The 21,176-nt window shown below is 39.3% G+C and overlaps 1 protein-coding gene across 2 annotated transcripts; it reads left to right on the top strand.

The window, feature by feature from the left end:
• Window positions 1-157: 157 nt before the first annotated feature.
• Window positions 158-4,740, top strand: LOC121440671 (interferon-inducible GTPase 1-like). 2 transcript variants are annotated; one of them, XM_041641469.1, is made up of 2 exons: window positions 158-205; window positions 3,372-4,740. In XM_041641469.1, exon 2 carries the CDS (start codon window positions 3,394-3,396, stop codon window positions 4,633-4,635), a length of 1,242 nt encoding a protein of 413 aa, XP_041497403.1. In that variant the 5' UTR covers window positions 158-205; window positions 3,372-3,393; the 3' UTR covers window positions 4,636-4,740. The 2 variants fall into 2 exon arrangements, with proteins under 2 accessions (XP_041497403.1, XP_041497402.1); XM_041641468.1 differs by lacking the exon at window positions 158-205 and adding an exon at window positions 2,216-2,292.
• Window positions 4,741-21,176: the final 16,436 nt, after the last annotated feature.

Genomic DNA, 21,176 nt, shown 5'->3' with positions numbered 1-21,176 from the left:
CTGGTGATTCCTAAAAGCAACTGACCCTTGCTCCTCTGTGAATGGCCAAAACACACTGAGAGAGGAGGGGCAGAACCTAGAAGGTCCTTAAATCCTGCAGAGGAAGGAGGAGTGGGTTTCTTGTGACAAGACTGGATTACTATAGAGGGTGGTTCCTGCAGCTGAATTACTGTGAGCGCACACACACTGGACTCGGGATTCTCTGGTAAGTGGACAGGGGCATTCAGATCTAACTTCTAACCCTCACCTTCTCTCTTCTCTAAAGAGCTGAGAGATAACAAGATATTGAGGAAGATGCCCAGAAAGAGGGGATCCTCAGTTTAAAGCTGGGGTGCTTTGGTAGAAGGTGGACAGGACTGCCTCATGGATGGTCTTAGCCAATTCCTCAGGTTGAGGTAAACCTAAAGGAAATGATCTGGATATTGATTTCGATAAAAAAAAAACATTTTCAATTGTTTTGGCTTGTCTACATGGCTGTATATAGCTGCTTCAGGTGATAGAATATCTCTACCTTGTGCATGAGGTTGTTGTCTGTAACATTCATCTTGTTTCCCAGTTCAGGGTCAACTATTAAATTCCTTACATTCCAAGGCCCCTGGTCTATGGAGAAGAGGTCTCTCTGCACACTGCTTTTGATGTAGCTGGCTGTGGAAATCTGGGCCTGAAGAATCTTGTCAACTCTGGTCTTCTTTATTGTAAAGCAGGGGTGCTAAGGATCTTCTCTCCATCTTTGAGGAACATGTCAGGATGTGGTGACAGCTGTCATTTAGGTGGGGCATCCTGCTGTAATGATTGCTCTGTCACAGCCTTCTCGTTCCCTCAAATCATACTCAGTGGAAAGACCTTGCAGACAACTGACACATTGGTATATGTTGTTTTTGTTTTTTTTTTTTTTTCGAGACAGGGTTTCTCTGTAGCTTTGGTGCCTGTCCTGGAACTAGCTTTTGTAGACCAGGCTGACCTCGAACTCCCAGAGATCCGCCTCCCTCTGCCTCCCGAGTGCTGGGATTAAAGGTGTGCACCACCACCGCCCGGCTGACACATTGGTATCTGAACACAAATTCAAGAACAGAGAGAATGAGAGGGGAAAACCTAAAAGATGAGAACAGCTTGTGTGCTTCAGGGACATTCTGTCTGTGTCCTGTGGGTGACTGTCCCCTTCAACAGTAAATCCGGCTATGGAGTTTATGTAATCAGGTTTAGCTGCCCTTTTAGGGCATTCTCTTTACTCACCTCTTCCTGCCCTGTGCCTGCAGTCACTCTGCTATCTCAGGTGCACTGTACAGTGGGAGGATGACAGCAAATGATCCCAGATGAATAGACATTAATGGGCAGCAAGTGCTGTAGAGAGACAGAAACATAGTGAGAGGGTGGTGAAAGACGCAGGCAGGTACACTTTTATATCTCAATGACAACGTCAATGCTAAAGCCTGCCTATTCAAAGCAGAACCTAGAGAAAGGTCATTAAGTTACTAGCCATGTGGCTACTGGGGAAGAGCAATAAAATAAGGAAAGGAAGCAGTGACAAAGTACAAAGTCCTGGAATGAGAAAACAGACTTGAGATACCAGGGTGTCTGGAATTCAGACACCAGATGTCCCAGAAATTGGGATTCTTATGGTACATTTCAGGATTGACATGACGTGATATGACTTCAGTGTCATAACTCTGGCTGTTTGACCATCCATGTTGTTGCAAGAACCATCACAGGAAATATAGCAATGCCCATGACATGCTCAAAGCTGGTCCTGAGGAGGTCTTGAAGAAGATAGTGCAGGCAGAGTTGTCAACTGTGCTTGGATTTGGAAATAGAGATTAAGTCTATGAACTGATTTGGTAGAGGTGAGACAGACAGAGGAGGCTCCAGGGTGACAATGGGGATTGTTGTCTCCTTAACTAACGGTGAGATCCTTGTGCTGCTATTGAGGACTTTAAGGCAGGCTTGTGGAGAATCAAGGGGCAGAAATATGAGATCTGAGCTACCTAAATACCCAACAATCAAACTCATGTCCTTGAATCTGTCAGCAAGTGTATTTACCTGCTGAGCCATCATGATGAACTTGATATTCATTTTCTTGAGACAGGGTCTCAAGTAGCCCAGGCTAGGCTCTAACTCACTGTGTATCAAGGATCGCCTGAACGTACTGAACCTTTTACATCTACTCCATGTGTAGCAGAACTACAGGGATCCAGAAGCGCCTGCATTTGATGAGGTGCTGGGGTTGAACCCAAGGCCTTAGTCATGCAGGGAAAGCTCACTACCAGCTGATCTACATCTCCAGTGCACAGTTAGGTAAGTGATGAGTTGGTGACTTGGAAATATTGTATTGAAGAAAAGGATTTTAACAGTAACAGGAAGAAGTTTTATATTATTCCAAGTTTATATTCTTCATATAGGTGAATTCCAAGTCACGGATAAGACAGAAGGAAGGTAAATCTAGAAAAATTAAAAATTATCTCAACCAAATACAGTAGTTGGGCTTACTGACATATTTTGAAAAATCAATCAAACAGACAAATTAGATTCATGTGATCATTTCAGTCTTCACAATGATTAAACACCGATGTCAATTATTATTGCTTATTTTTCAGTGTGAAAAACTAGATGTGTGTTGATTTAATTTCTATTCATCTGAAGGCACACACTGAAAGAAGTGTGCACAGATGGAGAAAACATCTTGGATTTGATATACAAAATTGCAGTCAGGTTTGATGCAATACAGTTGCATTTGTATTTGTTGTTCCTGAGGCTGGCTAAAGGACCCATGCTGTATTTTATATAATTTTCCCTTACTTTACTTACGTTTTAATTTTTCCATAATAAAGGGTTTAATTGAAAACTAGAAGAAATATGTTTTAATTTCCTTCCTATTGCTTTTATACACACCATGACCAAAAGTATTTTGAAAAAAGAAATTATTTGGGATGGCTTACCCATTCTGATCACAGTCCATTGCTGAGGGAAGTCACAGTAGAAACTCTACAGGAATAGAAGCAAGAACGACGAGAGAATGCTGTTTACTGACTGGCTCCCCATAGTCAGACACTGCTTTCTTACATTACCAAGGACCACCAGCCCAAGGATGGTACCATTCAGATTAGGCTGGGATCTCCCACATCAATCCTAAATCAAGAAAACGTTTCATGGGCATGCCCCAAGCACATTCTGATGGGAGAAATTTTTCAGATGAGATTTTCTACTCCAATAGGACTTAAGCTTTTATCTTGTTGATAAAAAATAATCAGTGCAAAATGTATGGGAACTAGTCAATATCAGAACATAACTAAGGCTTCAGCATGGAGAAGAAACATAGTGCTAAGGACAAAAGCATCTTTGATCTTTTGCAACTTTCTCTCCTTTTCTTCTTTCAGTGACTGCTTTTTAATCATAAACATGGGTCAGTTATTCTCTGATACATCTAAGAATGAGGACAACAGAGATTTGGAGTCCAGCTTCACTAAATATTTTAAGAAGATTAAGACAGAAAACAAAATCCTTTCTCAAGAGACCATCCATTTAATAGAATTTCATCTGAAAAAGGGAAACATTCAAGGGGCAAACTCTGTAATCAATGATGCTTTAAAAAATATTGATAACATCCCAATAAACATTGCTGTGACAGGAGAGTCTGGAGGAGGGAAGTCCAGCTTCATCAATGCCCTGAGGAGGGTTGGACCTGAAGACCAAGGTGCAGCTAAAGAAGGGGTAACCGAAACAACCATGATGAGAACTCCATACAAACACCCCAAAATTCAAACTTTGACTTTTTGGGACCTGCCTGGCATTGGAACTATGAACTTTCCACCAAAAGATTATCTGGAGAAAGTGAAATTCCAAGAGTATGATTTCTTCATTATTGTTTCTGCCACACGTTTTACAAAACTTGAACTAGACCTTGCCAAAGCAATCAGATTCATGAAAAAGAATTACTACTTTGTAAGAACCAAGGTCGACATAGATTTACAAAATGAAAAGGAATCCAAACCACGCACCTTTGACAGAGAAAAGACCCTGCAGCAGATCAGAAACTACTGTGTGAACACCTTTACTCAGAATAACATGAATGCACCACAGATTTTCTTGATTTCTAACAAACATTTATCTGACTATGATTTTCCAGTTCTGATGGACACTCTGATAAAGGATCTTTCTAATCAAAAGCGCCACAATTTTATGCTTTCCTTGCCTAATATTACCGAGGCAGTCATTGACAGAAAGCACAAGTCTATGCAGCAGCATATCTGGTTGGAAGCCTTCAAGGCTGGACTTTTGGCTGCTATTCCTGTAGTGGGCATCCTCACAAATGAGGTAGAGAAACTAAAGGTGAAGTTAAACCACTACCGAGTCCTCTTTGGAGTGGATGATGTATCCCTGGAAGTCATTGCTAAGGACTCTCAAGTGCCTGTCGAACAATTGAAAAAAATCATTAAATCACCTTTTTTGTTAGAAACTAAGAAAGAAGAAACATTAGGAGAAATGTTGTTAAAATATTTGGAGATATTTGCCTCAATTCGTGGTGGGCCCCTTGCTTCAGGTCTTTACTTTAGAAAAACCTTTTACTTAGAATTTCTTTTCCTTGACACAGTGACTGAAGATGCCAAAGTTCTCCTTAGAGAGACATATTCAAAAATATAGTTCAAATTCAACTCATTCACAGCTACTAACAATGACAAAATCAAATGGTTAATGCCAGGAAGTCACTGGATAAATTCCCTCTATGATAGCTTTTTTTTTTTAACACTAGCCAGTCCTCTATCACTATGGGACAAACTAAGGGTAAGAGTCATGTGTGTTAATATGTCAGAACCTGACAACCCCAACTTCAGCACTCTACCTTCCCCCTTGTCTTTCAGCTCCACATGCATACTTGAATACACATGCACAGGCACACACACATACACACATATATGAATGCATGCATGCATACATGCACACACACACAGTGCATAAAGCACTTGCCGTGCCAAGCAGATAGAAGGAGCAGAGATCAATTTACACAACCTGTATAAATGTTGAATGGGTGGGACAGCCACCTTGTACTCCAAACGAAGAATGCAGAAACAGCGGAACCATGGAGCAAGCTGGCTAGCTAGAGCAAGTAAATCTGCAAGCTCTGGTTCAGCTGTCAGACTCTGCCTTGGAAAATGACAGAAAGCATTTGAAGATAAAGCCTAACATAAGGCAGAACTGCCTAGACACATGTGAACACGCATACCATACGAGAGACACATTTTGAATATGAAATAAAATGAAACTCGAGAAGTAAAAAATCTAAAGTCTTACAAACTACTGTTGTGAAATATAAATTGTAAGATGTGCTCAATGTGGGCAACTACATCCACACAAAACTTGAGAGAGTTTAATAAGAAATTCCAAACAGAACAGAGTTGAGCACAGCTTCTTGGTAGTCACATTTTCTTTCCAGTGGGCTCTGTTTGCTGGTGGCAAGCGGGGGGCACAGCGGCTCCTTTAGGAGAGGTCTTCCTGACTTAGCATTGGCAGTGAAGGCTGTTCAGCTTCTTTAGGAGAGGGATTACTTGTTCATACTAGTAGCACAAACAACTCTGGCTCTTTCAGGAGATGGAGCACTTAAATAGGGTATGTGAGCAGCATGTTACAAATTGCTTAACGGTGATATATATGCAGTGAACATTCCTCTGCCATGTTAAAATGGGTCGAGTCAACAGGCAGGGCCACAGAGTTGGTCCTAATCATGCCTGTTTAGCATTTTTTTAAAGTGCTTCTGGTCAAAAAAATAATTACAGATACATACTCAATAAAGACAAATTCAGATTTTAAAAAAAGACCTCTAAGTGGGTCGTAGTGTTGCACAAATGTGCATAGGCTTGAGAGAGAGAGAGGAAAAAGTGTATAGACAGTTATAATATATAAGAGTACAGGCAGTCTTATATTAAATATGTAAAGATAACAAAATAAATATTAAACTTGAAGAAAAAGTAATAGGGTAAAAAATAAGTCTCATAAAGATGTCAATATTATGTATAATATTGTATTTTAATTGAATTTTGAATAACATTGAATTAATTTTAATTTATGTATAAATTTTATTTAAATTTTTGACTGTGAATGAGCTAAGTACAGAGAGATATTTGATTCTGGGGGCTGCAATGCAAAACCAGCATGTATATTTTATATATATATATATATATATATATATATATATATATATATATATATTTTAAAGGTATCTTGACTTCAAAATTTGGTCTAAGGATATGTTCCTTTGGAAAAGAGGTTTTGCTTTTCTTCCACAGAGGGTGAGAACCTGTGGATTCCTTCCAAAGTATTGTGATTTAATGAACCAAGAACCTCTGAAAGGTCCCAACAGACCCCAAGATTACCTCCCACAACAGAAAGTAAGAAGCAATCTGAAGAGAACTATATCCAAATTCCCAAATATCCTTTATAAATGTTTGTTTGCATTTAAAGGGGGATATCCTATAAAGATGAATACTTTGCATTTGTTTAGATCTTTATTTATTGATACAAATTTTTAGGTCAATTTTGTTATATGTATATTTCTGCACTTGTTTAGGTATTGTATTTGTAAATTTTATTTTAAAATATAATGTATACTTAAGAAAAAGAAATTAAAAGTCATTTGTAATAGTCAAACTTGTAGTCATTTTAGTTGGGTTGTCTAGATGTACAGACTTATAGGTATTTTTGAAATCTTTCTAAGATATGCAGAATATGACATTTAAAATGTTTTAAGAACTTAAACTCTTCTCAACAGTAAGACATGTTTGCTTCTGGCAGCACCAATTACTTCAGAGAACCCAATGGGCATTGAAGAAACTCATTATGAAATTTGCCTTCAATGTAACTTTTCTTGCCTAGACTGCTAGATGTTATGCTATATGAAATGGACATGCAGAACCCACAAAAATAACTGCTAAACTTGCCAAAAAGTGAGACAGTCCTTCAGGGTTCCTGCTTCATAAAAGAGTCTGCAATGGATAAAACAGGACTGTCATATCCTGCCAAGACAGGGTAAGATAGTTTTGAAAAGTTCCTTGCCTTTAATAATGGTATGTCAGTTATGTTAGGCCTTAGCCAAAATTGGTTGATTCAACATTGCAAACGAGACTTTGGGTGATTGCCCAGGTAGTCAGTTGTCTCTGTCAATTGTTGCACATTTTGGATATATCTCGTTTGTTGAGTAGTTTTTATTCCCTTCTCAGATCTTTGACGGAGTCGAAGATTATATAATTGTAGTTACTCTCTACATTATTTGGACTCCTTGAGATAGAATGTTTAGCAAAGCTTTTGTTCTCAATATTGTTTGTTATATTTATTATTTGTTGTTATTGTATATAGTTGTATTTGGTTTGGTTCTGTCTTATTTAGACAAAAAGGGGAGATGTAGGGATAAGTCCCGCCCCTTGGGGGGCATGTTCGCCTCGGGCTAATGTTTGCCTATAAATTTGGCAAGCGTGCTCCCAGCCGTCCCTTCTGCTTTCCTGGTCTCCGCAGGAACGGTGGTTCTGTAAGTCTATTTCGCCATTAAAGCTGTATATATATAAAAAAATAAATAAATAAACTAAGATACATACCAAAAAAAAAAAAAGAGTCTGCCAGACATTCTGCAGGAAATAAAAGAAAGTGAATGACAAACTGTCAATAAATAGAGGCGAAATAGTCTTTGAAATTTTCTGTTTCATGGAAAAGTCTAGCAGAAACTATAGGCATGTAGGATGAATATGGATGCCCCAATGTTACAGAACTTTGGGTGAATGTCCAGGCCATGAGATGTCTCTGTCAATTCAAGAATTTTGGAAGTTGCTTAAAATGGACTTTTTGTTAACTTAAGTAATATTATAAGCTTCTGGGGTCTTTGATGTAGTTGAAGAATAGATAGGTATAATCATAGTTTTACTTAGTTATGATAAAAAATAAAATAGACATAAATATTGTAACTATAATTCTCACTTGATACCTGTTTTTTATGTTAAATTTTGCTATGTTAAAGTTGAAACCTTCCTTTTTATTTAGACAGAAAAGGAGAGGTGATGTGCGATTCCCCTCTGTATGCTGTGAATGTGTTCTTTTGCCATTGGTTAATGAGTAATACTGCTTTGACCTACAGAAAATCAGAACAGAATAAGACAGAATTCCAAGCAGAAATAGAGAAGAAAGTAGGCAGAATCAAAGAGATGCCATGTAACTTTGAAGAAGAAAGATGCCTACCAGTAGACTACAACCTTGTGATGATACATAGATTAATAGAAATGGGTTAATTAGGATATAAGAATTAGCCAGGAATATGTCTAAGTCATTGGCCAAGCAGTGTTGTAATTAATACAGTTTCTGTGTGATTATTTTGAGTCTGGTCATCTGGAAAATGAACAAGCAGCCTCTGTCCTCAAAGTAGAAACAAAAATCTAAGTAAGTGACACTTGTCCTAGTACAGGGTACTGGCATTCCAGAGTTTGGGGTGTGAATTTCCTCATCAGGAACCTCCAACCAGGCCATAAGCTTTAGCCTTAGCTTTCGCAACCCAAGAAGCAGACAGAATCAGCCACCAAAACTGGGAAAGGATCCACATCACTTAGCAGTTTAAAGGCTCATGAGTTCAAAAAATGCTAAATGATAAATAGTAAAAGAGGTTCAGATAGAAAAAAACTGTAAACATGTTCCAGTGTGTTTAAGAAAGAAAAAAAATTGTTGTAGATAGCCATAGGAAGAAATAGATTAAAAATAATGAAGTCTTTAAAGAGACAATGGAGTAAAAGAAAAAAAGCCACATTAGATTGGAAATATACAAGTATAGCATTGTGTTGAAGTTTTTGAATGCTGATGGGCAAAGACAACTGTTAGGAGATATGGGATTATGAACACGACTGAAAAAATGAACCAGCCTATATACTTTAGGACAATCTTTACTTTAAAAATTAAGTCAAAAACATATTTGTCAAATGGAAATCAAATATGCTTTGGGGTTTTATTCCCACAGGAGACAAGAAACTTTGGATTCCTTCGGGAATAATAAGGATCAGCTTTGAACAATGAGACCTCCTGAATCTTGACAGTTGATAAATATCTATAAAGGTTATAGCTGATCTTCCCAGGACTTGGCCATTATCCCAATTTTCCTCAGAGACCCATAAAAATGTCTATGCCCACATACAACAACAGGATATAGTTTTGAGAACACAATGCCAATATTCCCAAGATGGATGTGGGGGGGCTTTTGGATATTTGATGGGGTATGGATGATTATTATCATTTAGGCGAATATAGAAATATAGGATAAAAACACAACTATTAAACTCAGATATTTTGCATTGGCATCAATTTTGGTATATTGATACAAATTTAAAGCTTATAAATAAATTTTGTAACACTGTATATGTTTCTACTCGGGAATATTGCACCTACGTAGTTCATTTAAGGATGAAATATATAAATAAGAAATGAGGTTAATAGTCTATAATAATCAAAGTTATAGTCACATTGATTTCTAGGTTATTAGGTATATTTTAGATAGATAAATGCTCTGCAAACAGTTCAAAAACCTATAGAATATAGTATTTAAAATGTTTTATTAACTTAGGGCTTTTCATGACAATGAGACACATCTGCCTCTGGCAGCATACATGAACATCATAAGAGGATGATGGGCATCAAAGAAACTTCATAGAAGTTTGTTTTCATTGTGACAAGATTAGGCATTTGGGAAAGAAACTGGTTGTTCTTCGACTGCTTGACTGTGTACCTTGAAGACTGGACACACAGGACTCACAGGAAAATGACAGCTGAAACAAGGCAGAACAGTCCTTCACATATCCTGCTAAACTGAAAAGTCTGTGAGATACTCTTCACCTGTAGGCTGAAAGTAGATGCCCCAGTGTTGCAAATGAACTTGGAGTGACTGTCCAGGCAGCAAGTAGTCTCTGCTGTTAATAATATTATGTTCTTCTGAGGGTCTTTGATGGAGTTAAAGACTAGATTGCTAGAGTTGCTATTTTCCTAAGTTATTATAGAAAGTAAATTGGATGTAAAACTTTAATTTCATTAAGATAAGATAGGTAATGAATTATTTTCTCTGAATATGCTAAACAGAAATGGGCTAAATATTGTAAATGTAATTCTTACTTGGTGACTGTTTTGTTGTGTGTAGTTTTGCTTTGTTAATGTTAAAACCTTTCATTTTTATTTAGACAAAGGGAGAAATGTTGTAGAATGTTACTTTAAGAAGTGTTACATTTTTATGCTGTGGATCTGTGGAACAATTAAATTAATGATGCAAAGATGTGTTGCATTCTTTTATGTTGAATTTGTTTAATTCTGTGAAGCGGTGTGCCTTTGCCTGTCCAAACACGTGATTGGTCTAATAAAGAGCTGAATGACAAATAGCAAGGAAGGAGTAAGGATATGAGGAGCAGGCAGAGAGTATAAGTAGGAGGAGAAATCTGGGAGAAAAGATCAAGAAAAAAAGGAGGTCAGCCACTCAACCACACAGCCAGAATTGAAAGAAGGAGGAAAGAAAAGAGATAAAGAAATGGAGAATGATAAAAGCCCACAGGCAAAAGGTATATGGGAAAATTTAAGGAAAGCTGGCAAGAAACAAGTCAAGCTAAGGCCAGGCATTTAAAATTAGTAAGTCTCTGTGTGCATTTGTTTGGGAGCTGAGGGGTAGCCCCACCCCCCCGCCCAAAGAGTTAAAAAGTAAAAACAACAACATACAGAGATGTAAAAGATTCATGAAGTTCCTTCCCCTAGAGGATATATAAGCAGAAAGAATTCTGTGGTAGTGGAGATTTCAGAGCAGCTGTAGTTCCTGAAAATCATTCAGGGGGCCCCAAGGAAGCAATTGTGGTGGATCATTGCCCTTCTCGAGTGGGCTTTTCAGTGATGCAGCCTCCTCTGATTGGGCAATCTTCCTGTAAGTCACTCTCACTCTAATAAACTCGCTCATTCACAAACTAGACTAGAAAGATGTCCCTTTGGTCTGTCGTGGGTACCTAGATGGGATGAATAGATTTTTTTTGTGTCTACCCAGGAAAAACACAGAACACAACTGATGCCTTGAAGAGAGACCAGAAGAACCAAAGCTGAGTTAAGGAGAACTCATTGCCTTGTTCTTACAATGAATGCTGATATATGGAAGTGATGATGCCCATTTGATTGGCCCTCTCAACCCTGTACCCAGACATATCTAAATAGAAACTGGACACAGAGGTAGATCCTAGTGGGTTCTTGAGACAGAGATCCTACCCATTGTCTATAGTAGGTGTACATGCACCCAGAGTAGAAGTGGGTAATGTCCTAGGATGATAGAAGTGTCACTATCGAGATTTGCATGCATAATACATGCAGGTGAAGGTCTTAGACTGCCCAGTACATTGTCAGAAGAGGAGTTAAGTAAAACCGAGTGAAGTCCCAGGATACAAAGCTCTCCTCATGTGTTTGCCCACCTGAGGAAGATGAGAGAGAGCAATAAAATTTCTAATTAAACCTAATAAACTCACTGACTCATTAAACCAGACATGGCTGGAATCTCTTCTTTAGCTTGTCACCAGTGCCCTTTCTAGTATGAATAGACATTTCTTTCTTTCTTCCCAGGAAAAGCCATGTAATAAGAGAGATGTTTTGGCATAAGTAGACATTGTCACAGTATGGAATTTGGTGGCCATAAAAGATAATTTATACATTCCCTTAGTTTGTTTCTCTGTTGATGAGATTAAACACTCACTGTCAGACACCATCCCTGAATGAAGCTGTGTGAGGAGATTTCTGAGAGCTTGTGAGAAACTCCAAGTAAACAAGACAAAGCACCCATCACATTTACATATTTACATACAAGAGTCTTCTAACCTCTGTTACTCATTAGCATGGATTTGTTCTTGGAATATGCTTCTGTGCCCCCTCTCAGGTGGGATAAATAGCAGTGGATTTTGCTTTTTCAATTACGCATGATCTTTTCCCTTATTATTTAGAATGATATTTTTAAATACAAGTTGTCATCATGACTGTATGTAGTCTTGATCTCACATGACCTTGCCCTCCTCACTGTATAAAACTTGAACTCAGCTAAGCTTTGCTCAGAAGACCTTGTTTAACCCTCAGAATGTCCTGATTTTCCTGGTGGGTTATAGTTCATCATCAAGGGAGGACAAGGTAGGAACTGAAGTAGATTGTGAAGGAGCACTGCTTACTGACTTGTTCTCCATGGCTTGCTCACTCCACTTTCTCACACAACCCAGGACCACTTTCCTAGAGATGGCACACACCACAGTAGGCTGGCTTGTCCTACACAATTTATCATAAACTGAGTTTTCTTCCTGCCCAGTCCCACGGTCATTCAGTACCAAAGAAATACTCAGAAGTTTATAACAAGTATAAACTGCTTGGCCTATTGGTTTAGGATTATTATTAACTAGCTATTACAACTTAAATTAACTCAGAATTCTTGTTTATGTTAGTCACGTGGCTTGGTAACTTGTATCAGTGAGGCATTCTCCTCTTGCTTTCTCTGCATCTGGCTGGTGACAGACTCTGCTTTTCTTCTTCCCAAAATTCTATTAGTCTGGTTGCTGGCCTATACACCCTGCCTAGCTACTACCCAATCAGCATTTTATTAAACCAAAACAAGTGACAAACCTTTACATCTCCGTTGTTTAGCTTTTCTTCTGACCATTATCCATAAAAGCTTGTAACCAACACTCTAAACAAGGACAAAGATCCATAATCCATATTTTGGGAATGTGGGCTTAGTTTTCTTGGCTACTTCCTGCTGATTGGGGGCACTGATAAACTTATGGGAACACAAAGAAAATTTAGAATTATGGTCAAGTCCTGACTAGAGTATTCTGTGAGGCTTGATCATCTCAGCCAGCCATCTTGAAGCTATTCTGGATGTAGAACTCAGAGGAAACTATAACAGAGGTACTCAGAAACACTGGATCATCTTGGCCATCCTTTCCCACTGAAGAATTTTCAGGAGACCTTTCTCAATCAAACCTTATTTTCTTAACCTAGAATGAATCCACAACCTCTCTTTTTCTGTGAATACAAAAGCAAAATCTCTCCTCCAAAGTAACATATCATACAAAAATACAAATGACAACATAATGTGTTGTGGAGGTGAGAAAATAGAATACTCAGTCCCCAATAGTGGGGGGCACACTGGGGAAGTGACTACTGTAATGTGTGGAAGCTACACAAGAAGGGAACAAGATTTATTACATAATCCAGGTGGACTACTCATGGCAATATTCCCAAATGACTTCATCTCCTACTGTTAAACTACTTGATAATTGATCAGCCATGCTCTATTCACAATACCCAAGAAATGGAAACAACCTAGGTACCCATCAACTGATGGATGGATGAGGAAAAAGTGCAGCTTTACAGAATCGAATATTACTTATATGCTAAAAAAAATAAAAACTATGAAATTCACGGGAAAATGGGTGGAGCTGGAAACAATCATTTTGAGTGAGTTCCAGAGAGACAAGCATCATTTTATCCCTCTCATATATAGCTCTTAGTTTCCACCCTTTGTCCCAGTCAGGCCAGGAGCCTGGCACAGCCATGTCTTCAACAGGACAGCCCAAAAAAAATCAAAAAAATCACGTGAGGCCCTGGGCCTCTAAGGCAATGACTTGCAAATTGGAACCTACCCAGACAAAGCTCATGTGTAGTTAGTAAACATCTTTTCCCATTCTGTAAGCAGCTGCTTTGTACAAGTGACAAAAAGGCAAGCAGCACTTCATTCTGTATTCATCAGTGTATTGTTCCCATTTTTCCTTTTATAAATAAGTCTTGATCCTAGAGATCCATAGTTTTGTTTTTTTTTTTTTTTTTTTTTGCTTTACACCTCAATCACTTAGGACTAGAATCAGGTGAATCAGCATTGCCTCCTGCTGGCCAGTGAGGTGCAGCGCAGTGTGTCTCTTCTGAAACTCTTTAAGGCCTTTCAATCCCAAGGGATGCTAGCTGGGAGACCTCAATGGTCATTGCATTTCTCTGTATGAATGATTAGAATTACACTGTCAAACAGTTAGTAAACCTTTTGTGTGTCCTGAGATCAGATGCCTATTTTTATAATCAACTGATGACATTTAAATCCATCAAAAGTTAATGAGGCAACCAAACAAGTATACTTTACTGAAATGTAATTCCTAAGCCTAAGTAAGGTAATTAGTCCTCTTTTGAGTACACTACAGTCCTACAGAGGATGCCACTGGTTCTGTTCCAGCTGTTACTGATAAATATGAAACACTGACGTCATCCTTAAGATGATCTCAAGTAGCTGATGTCTGTAGCAAACAATAAAATGAGATTTGTATAAAGAGTATATACATCATTATTTTCCATCAGTTTGGTGAGGCTTAAGTTAGTCTCAGAAAATGGGAATCATTTTCTGCTCATGTCATTGACTAGAAATGACTTTTTACTTTTTAATATATTTTGAAAAAACTTCTTACCATTTTTAAAAATTCAAATTTGACATTTGTGTGAGTGGTGTATGTTCGTGTGAGTGTGTGTATCCATATGTATGCACTCAACCATATATGAGCATGTGGAGGATTCAGGGAGGTGGTCAAGGTATGGTGTCTTCCTCTATCACTCTCCACCTTATTTTTCAATACAAGGTCTCTCATTGATCCTAATAACCATTGATAGGTAGAAGACTGCACAGTGATCCCACCTCACCATGCTTGGCTTTAGTGGGTGTGGCAAACCTAAGAGAGGTCCTCATGCATGCACAGCAAGTGCTTTATCACTGAACCATCCCTCCATTCTTCAATATTTAACTTTAAGAGGTAATGGCCCTACAGTGATAGCATCTGCCTGTAGCCCACCCCTCAGAGACCAAAACCAGGCAGATCTCTGTGAGTTATAGGTCAGTCTGGTCTATGTACTGAGTTCCAGGACAGCCAAGGTGACATAGTGAGGCACAGACTCAAGTAAATGAATTAATAAGAAAGATTGTGGATGTAGTTCAGTTGGTAGAGTTCAGAAAACACTGAATCACCAAATATCACCTGTTTGTTATTTCCCAGCACTGGGGAGCTAGAGATGAAGCAAACAAAAATTTATGCTCATCCACTGTTCCATTGCAATTCAAGAACAGTGTGGCTGAATAATAGCATGTTGAAAAATAGCAAACATGGTGGTGAATATGAAAGACTGGTGTGTTGGTGAGAAAGGGAACGATGGGAGAAGAACAATGAGGGATCTGCGTGGAGCAGGAAGGCTCAACCAAAGCTTCCCCTCTGTTACATGCACCCCTTCCCACACTCTGAATGTGCAGCATTTATGACTAGCAGGCAGCATAGAGAAGCAGTTTCAGTTTCGCATTCCTGGCAATGACTGGAAATGCAGCTCTCCTTGTTATTTTGGCTAAGAGTCCACTGGGAGTCCTGCATTACTAACACAACTCTCACTTTTCTCTCAGAACTGTGAGCAGACAGTGCTCCAGGGCCTGACCCAACCTGAGGGAAAACAACATCAACAAAACCAACCTAAATTACAACCCTGGAAAGGAGCTCCAATAGCTCAGACGATGAAATTGACCATAGCAGGTGACTTCATCCCTGTTGACTGATCTCTGGCACGTGTGAGCAGATGCTACAGATCAACAGGATTCATCCAGCAGAATTGCTTAGGATGAACTGGAGCTCCTGAAAGCAGTTGCCATAGGCGAACTGTGTATCATTTCTCAAAGGACTCAGAGAAATAGAAATTGCTTTGTCTGGGCACTTTACACCCTCTCAATCTCCATGCACAGGGGCTGTTTAATGTACACCCAATGTCCATAAGCTGTAGACTGGCTCACAAAATCAAAAGGAGGTTCTGAGCCAAAGAAACAAGGGTTTCACAGCTGAAATCTCAGCAGTCAGGACGCTAAGGTGAGAAAATCACCAGGAGATCAAGATCAGTCTGGATTACATAGACCTATGGGGACACTAGATCTACACTGTATACAAAGGAAGACACTGACACAAAATACTTTTAAAAGACACCATCATTTGAATGAAGAGGCAGTTTACAATACTGAAAAAAAACTTTATCAGCTATGTAGTAGACAGGGGGTAAGTATCTAGAATCTGTAGAGAAATATTGAACTTCAAGAAAAGGAGGAACCCAACCTAAAAATGGAGCATAAGCTAAACAGAGTTCTCTAAGATGAAGTGCAAATGTCTGAGAAAATTTTTTTTTGTAATTTTCAACATTTTTTTTATGTCAGGAAAATACAAGCCAAAAACTACATTGAGATTTCACCTCAGCCCAGTCAGAGAGACTAGAAACAGAAGTGCAAATGGCAACTAATGCCATTGTGGAGGGTGGGGGAGGAGAACACTCAGTCCCCGCTGGTGGGAGGGCAAACTGGAGGTTTCTGGGGTACCATGTGTGGAAGCTCCACACAAAGAGAAAATAGCGTCCCTACATGATCCAGCTGTGCTACTCCTGCCAATATTCCCAAATGACTTCATCTCCTTCTGTTGACCTACTTGCTTATCCATCATCTACACTCTATTCACAGGAACCAAGAAATGGAACCAGTCTAGATGTCCATCAACTGATGGATGCATGCTGAATACGTGCAACTTTACAGATTGAAAGACTTTTCATCTGTTGACAATATAGAAACTATGAAATTCCTGGGGAAATGGATGGTGCTGGAAACAACCATTCTGGGTGAGGCATCAGAGGCCCAGAGATACAAACATCATTTAATCCCTCTCATGGGTAGCTCTTAGCTTCTTCAGATGTGTGTTTCATTTGGAATACCCACAGAGTTTCAAAATTACTATGGTGTCATGGAGGGAAAAATGCAGGAGAGGGAAGATGGGATTTAAAAGAGAAGTATGGGTAAAGAAGGGTTAAATTGAGCTGGGAGTTGAGAATAGGGGAGTGGAGTAAAAGTTGGAGGGCTAAATAACACTAAAGGATTTTCAAAATGTCACATGTAACCTACTAATGTAAAGGCTTCCTGAATATATGTATACACATATGAAAAAGACAATGGAGAAACCCTCTAATGGGGTAGCAATGTCCCTGCTAGACACCACAGGGTAATAAATAAAAAGCCCAGACCCAAAAATTACTTAGCTTTTTTTCAACTTGTTGGCCAGTGATGATCCTAATCATTACAAGCCATTGTCAGTGCTCTTGGTCACCTTCCAGAACTCTATGGTAAGATCCTGTTAGTGAAAACACCACATTGCTGAGTTATAGGACATGGAGAAACCAAGGTGATACTGACCCAGAAGCTCCACCCCTACCAGTTATCTTTCACAGTGCTGGAAGGTTCTAGAGAGAGTAACAGAGAAGAAAATGAAACATTAATCATATCCAGGTATGAACTCTTTGAGCAATAATAATGACTGATCAGATAAGAAATAACCACCAATATACTAGTAGTACAAGAATGCGGTGGTAGTAACCAAGTACTTCCTGATGGGATCAATATTTCTCCACAAGACAAAACCCGTATTTGGTACCATATCTAGACAATAACCTAAGGCTATGCTGGTCATACATCTTAGTGAGAACCTACTACTATTATTCTGCTATAGAACATAATATTAAACCAGCTCCCAATGATTTTCCATAGGTTAAGGCATTGATTAACCCTTATCATGAAAGTTCTTATTTCCAGTAGATTATAATCAATGCAGATATCCACAACTGATATAACAACATGCTTAGAATAAGACATTGATAAATGTCCAGAACTAGATGGAATATACTTAGTTTTATTTCCAAAGATACAGGAATAGTTGTGGAGGAAAGGATAAAAAAGAGTGTGGGAGCCAGAGTTGTGGATGTCTACAAGAAAACGGGATCTTCTGGAAACTGCAGGGTAGCTCCACGTGTGAACTGGCCATGGTTGAGACAGCATGTGTAAGACCTGTCAAGCCCAGACATGACCAAATCTCTGCCTTTACAGGGAAGCTGAGAATGACAAGAATTAAGGACCGTGAATCTACAATTGTGAAGTGATGGAGGAAGGTCATTGGTTAAAAAAATAAAGAAACTGCTTGGCTGGCCCTCATAGGTTAAAACATAGGTGGGAGGAGTAAACAGAACAGAATGCTGGGAGGAAGAGGAAGTGAGCTCAAACTCGACAGCTCTCCTCTCGGGAGCAGACGGCCTCAGGAGAGACGCCATGCTCCCCGCTCCTGGGCAGACACACACAATGAAGCTCCGACCCAGGATGGACGTAGGCTAGAATCTTCCCGGTAAGACCAGTGCTCACAGATTATTAGATATGGGTTGATCCGGATATCAGAATTAGCCAGTAAGGGCTAGAGCTATAGGGCCAAGCAGTGTTTAACTGAATACAATTTGTGTGTTGTTATTTCGGGGCATAAGCTAGCCAGGTGGCCAGGGTGCTGGGGACGCAGCCCCGCCGCTCTTATTACAACAGTGAAGGAATAAGGTTACAGTGAGAGGGGGTCACATGGGTTGTGCCTTGGTTGAGACTGAAACCGGCATGTGCACAAGAATTCAGACAATGAGCTGTGTGACTTTAGTTCAGGCTGCATTTGTGGAGTCAGGGATCAGGAAATTTATCTTTCAAGGGCTGTTTTCCAGCATAGTCAGTAAGACACTTCTCCGTGTTTCTGTTCTTTTCCAAGCCTCGTTCCACATTATTTTAGGAGTGTCCGGCCTTTTCTGCCAAGTAAGGAAGAGTTAATAGAATGAAAAACAACTTTTTGTTTACTTCATTTCCTCTTCTTGGAAATGCAGGTGATTCCTAAAAAGCAGATAGATCCGTGGTCCTCCGTGATTGTCCAAAACACACTGAAAGGGGAGGGGCAGAACCTAGAAGAGTCTGTATGTCTTGCAGATAAAGCAGGGGTGGGTTTCATGTCAAGAAACTGCAGCACAGTGGACAGTGGTTCCTGCAGCTGAACTACAGTGAGCGCATACACTGGACTCAGGGTTCTCTGGTAAGTGGACAGGGGCACTCAGATCTAACTTCTAACCCTCACCATCTCTCTTCTCTAAAGAGATGACAGGGAACAAGACATTTAGGAGCATACTCTGAGAGAAGGGATCCTCTGCTTGGAAACTGGGATGCTTTGGTGGGAGGTGGACAGGACCGCATCTTGGATGGGCTTAGCCAGTTCTTCAAGTTGAGGTACTCCTTAGGGAAATGACCTGGATATTGATTTTGGTTAAATGTTTTAAATTATTTTGGCTTATTTCTTATTTCTCTCTCTAACATGAATTTGGAAATATCTGTTTCAAGTGATGGAATATCTCTGTAGTGTGAATGAGGTTGGTGTATCTCACCCTCATCTTGCTTCCTAGTTCAGGGTATGCTATTTAGTTCCTTAAACCATGATGCTCTTGCCCACTGAACCAGCCCTTTGGATTATGTTTTATATGAATGCAACATTTCATTTTTCCATGAATTTTTTTACATATTTATTTATTTATATGAATGCATATTATGCACATAGGTGGAGGTGAGAGGACAACCTGCCAAAATTAGTTAATTCTCTCCTTACCATGTGGTTCTCCGAGGTTGAACTAGGTTTGTCTAGGTTTGGCTGCAAGTATCTTTACAGATTGAGTCATCTCATTTTATTTTTTTATTTTTCTTTAGTAAGTATCTACCTGTTGGGGCCAAGAAATGCAGGTCCCTTTCCCACATTATCTGAGGGTCAGAGCATTTGGGGAATAATAAGCATTAATCATTATCAGTCAGGGGGTGGCTGCCTAGCCTCTATTTTATGTTAAGATAGCTCAGCGCCATCCCTACAGGTGGTCAGGATTGCCAATGTACTTCTGCTCCTTCCACTGTAACTTATGAGATCACCTGGGGAAGGGGTGTTTTCTGCCTGCATGACCAGTGTCTGTGAGTCAACCTTGACTTGTGTCTTCCTGCTACCTAGGCAACAGAATGCTAATGATGGGAAGTCTCAGGCTGTTATGTTAACGAAGCCTTTGTTACCTTCTCCCCCAGTTTACCTTAAGTATAAAAACTGTGGCAAAATAAATGCAGGTGATTTCAGGATCTGAATAATCCCTGAAACTCACTCCCAATACTGTCTTATGGTTCCTTTCTCTATTTTCCCACTCCCCTACCCTGGTAAGAAGTGTTTTCATTGAGGCTGGTCCTCAACATCAGGAATGCTGGATAAAGTGGAATTTATATTGTTGAAAACCAGCAAATTGTTTCTCAATGGGAGCATTCCCAGCAGCATGAGACAAGGTTATACTTGCTAAGCGTCTTAAATTGCATTTGAAATCCTTCCCCACCTAGTGGGTATGTGAAGTTTTCATTAGAACTCCCCCAATGGTGACTGTATAGTCAAGTGATTATTTGACATCAGTGTTTCTTTTTGCTAATGTGTCTATTAGATTAGAAAATCAAGTTGCTTGTTTTCTTACTATTGAGTTTTAGGAAATCTTTATATGTTGTGCATAAGGTCTGATTCTTCATTTGCAATTTTTCTCCAAATCAATAGTATGTCTTTTTCATTTTATCAACTTTCTTTCAAAGAAAAATTTGATATTTCTATTAACTTACTTTTTCTGCAAGGTATTCTGATTGCCTTTCCTATGTCTTCGTGTGAATGACCGCTTTGAATGGTGTTCTGGAAGTTTTGATTAGTATGCTTCTATGGAGAACACTAATATCGTTTTGGCCTAGTTGTGTTTTGTTTCTTTGTTCCTTTCTTTCTTTCTTTCTTTCTTTCTTTCTGCTTGGGGTTTTGGGTTTTTTCGAGACAGGGTTTCTCTGTAGCTTTGGAGCCTGTCCTGAAACTCACTCTGTAGATCAGGTAGACGTCAGACTCATAGAGATCCGCCTGCCTCTGCCTCCCAAGTGCCGGGATTAAAGATGTGTGCCACCACCGCCGGCTATTTTTTTTATTTTTTTTTACTTTCCTTTTTTCTTTGTTTACTTCAAAACGATTTTAATTGATTGAAAAACACAAATAATTTGTTAACATAAACACACAATATGGACAGCCAAGACACAGAAAAAGGAAGAGAAAAGGAAGTTTTACTCCAAAACAAAGAGTTGAAATCCATTAATATACAAAGAGATTGTGACAGATAATGCCTGCCTCTCTGTCTCTGCCTGTCTGTCATCTGTCTCCCTATCTCTGTCTCTGTATCTCTCTCTCTCTTTCCTGAGGCAGGGTCTCATTTAAAATCCCAAACTGGTCTGAACTTGC

The sequence above is a fragment of the Microtus oregoni genome, unplaced genomic scaffold, assembly GCF_018167655.1.
Source record: "Microtus oregoni isolate MIOR12 unplaced genomic scaffold, Mior012 000069F_ref0000032, whole genome shotgun sequence".
NCBI classification, from domain to species: domain Eukaryota; kingdom Metazoa; phylum Chordata; class Mammalia; order Rodentia; family Cricetidae; genus Microtus; species Microtus oregoni.
Note: the sequence above shows the minus strand (reverse complement) of the source record. Positions and strands in the feature narration are given on the sequence as shown.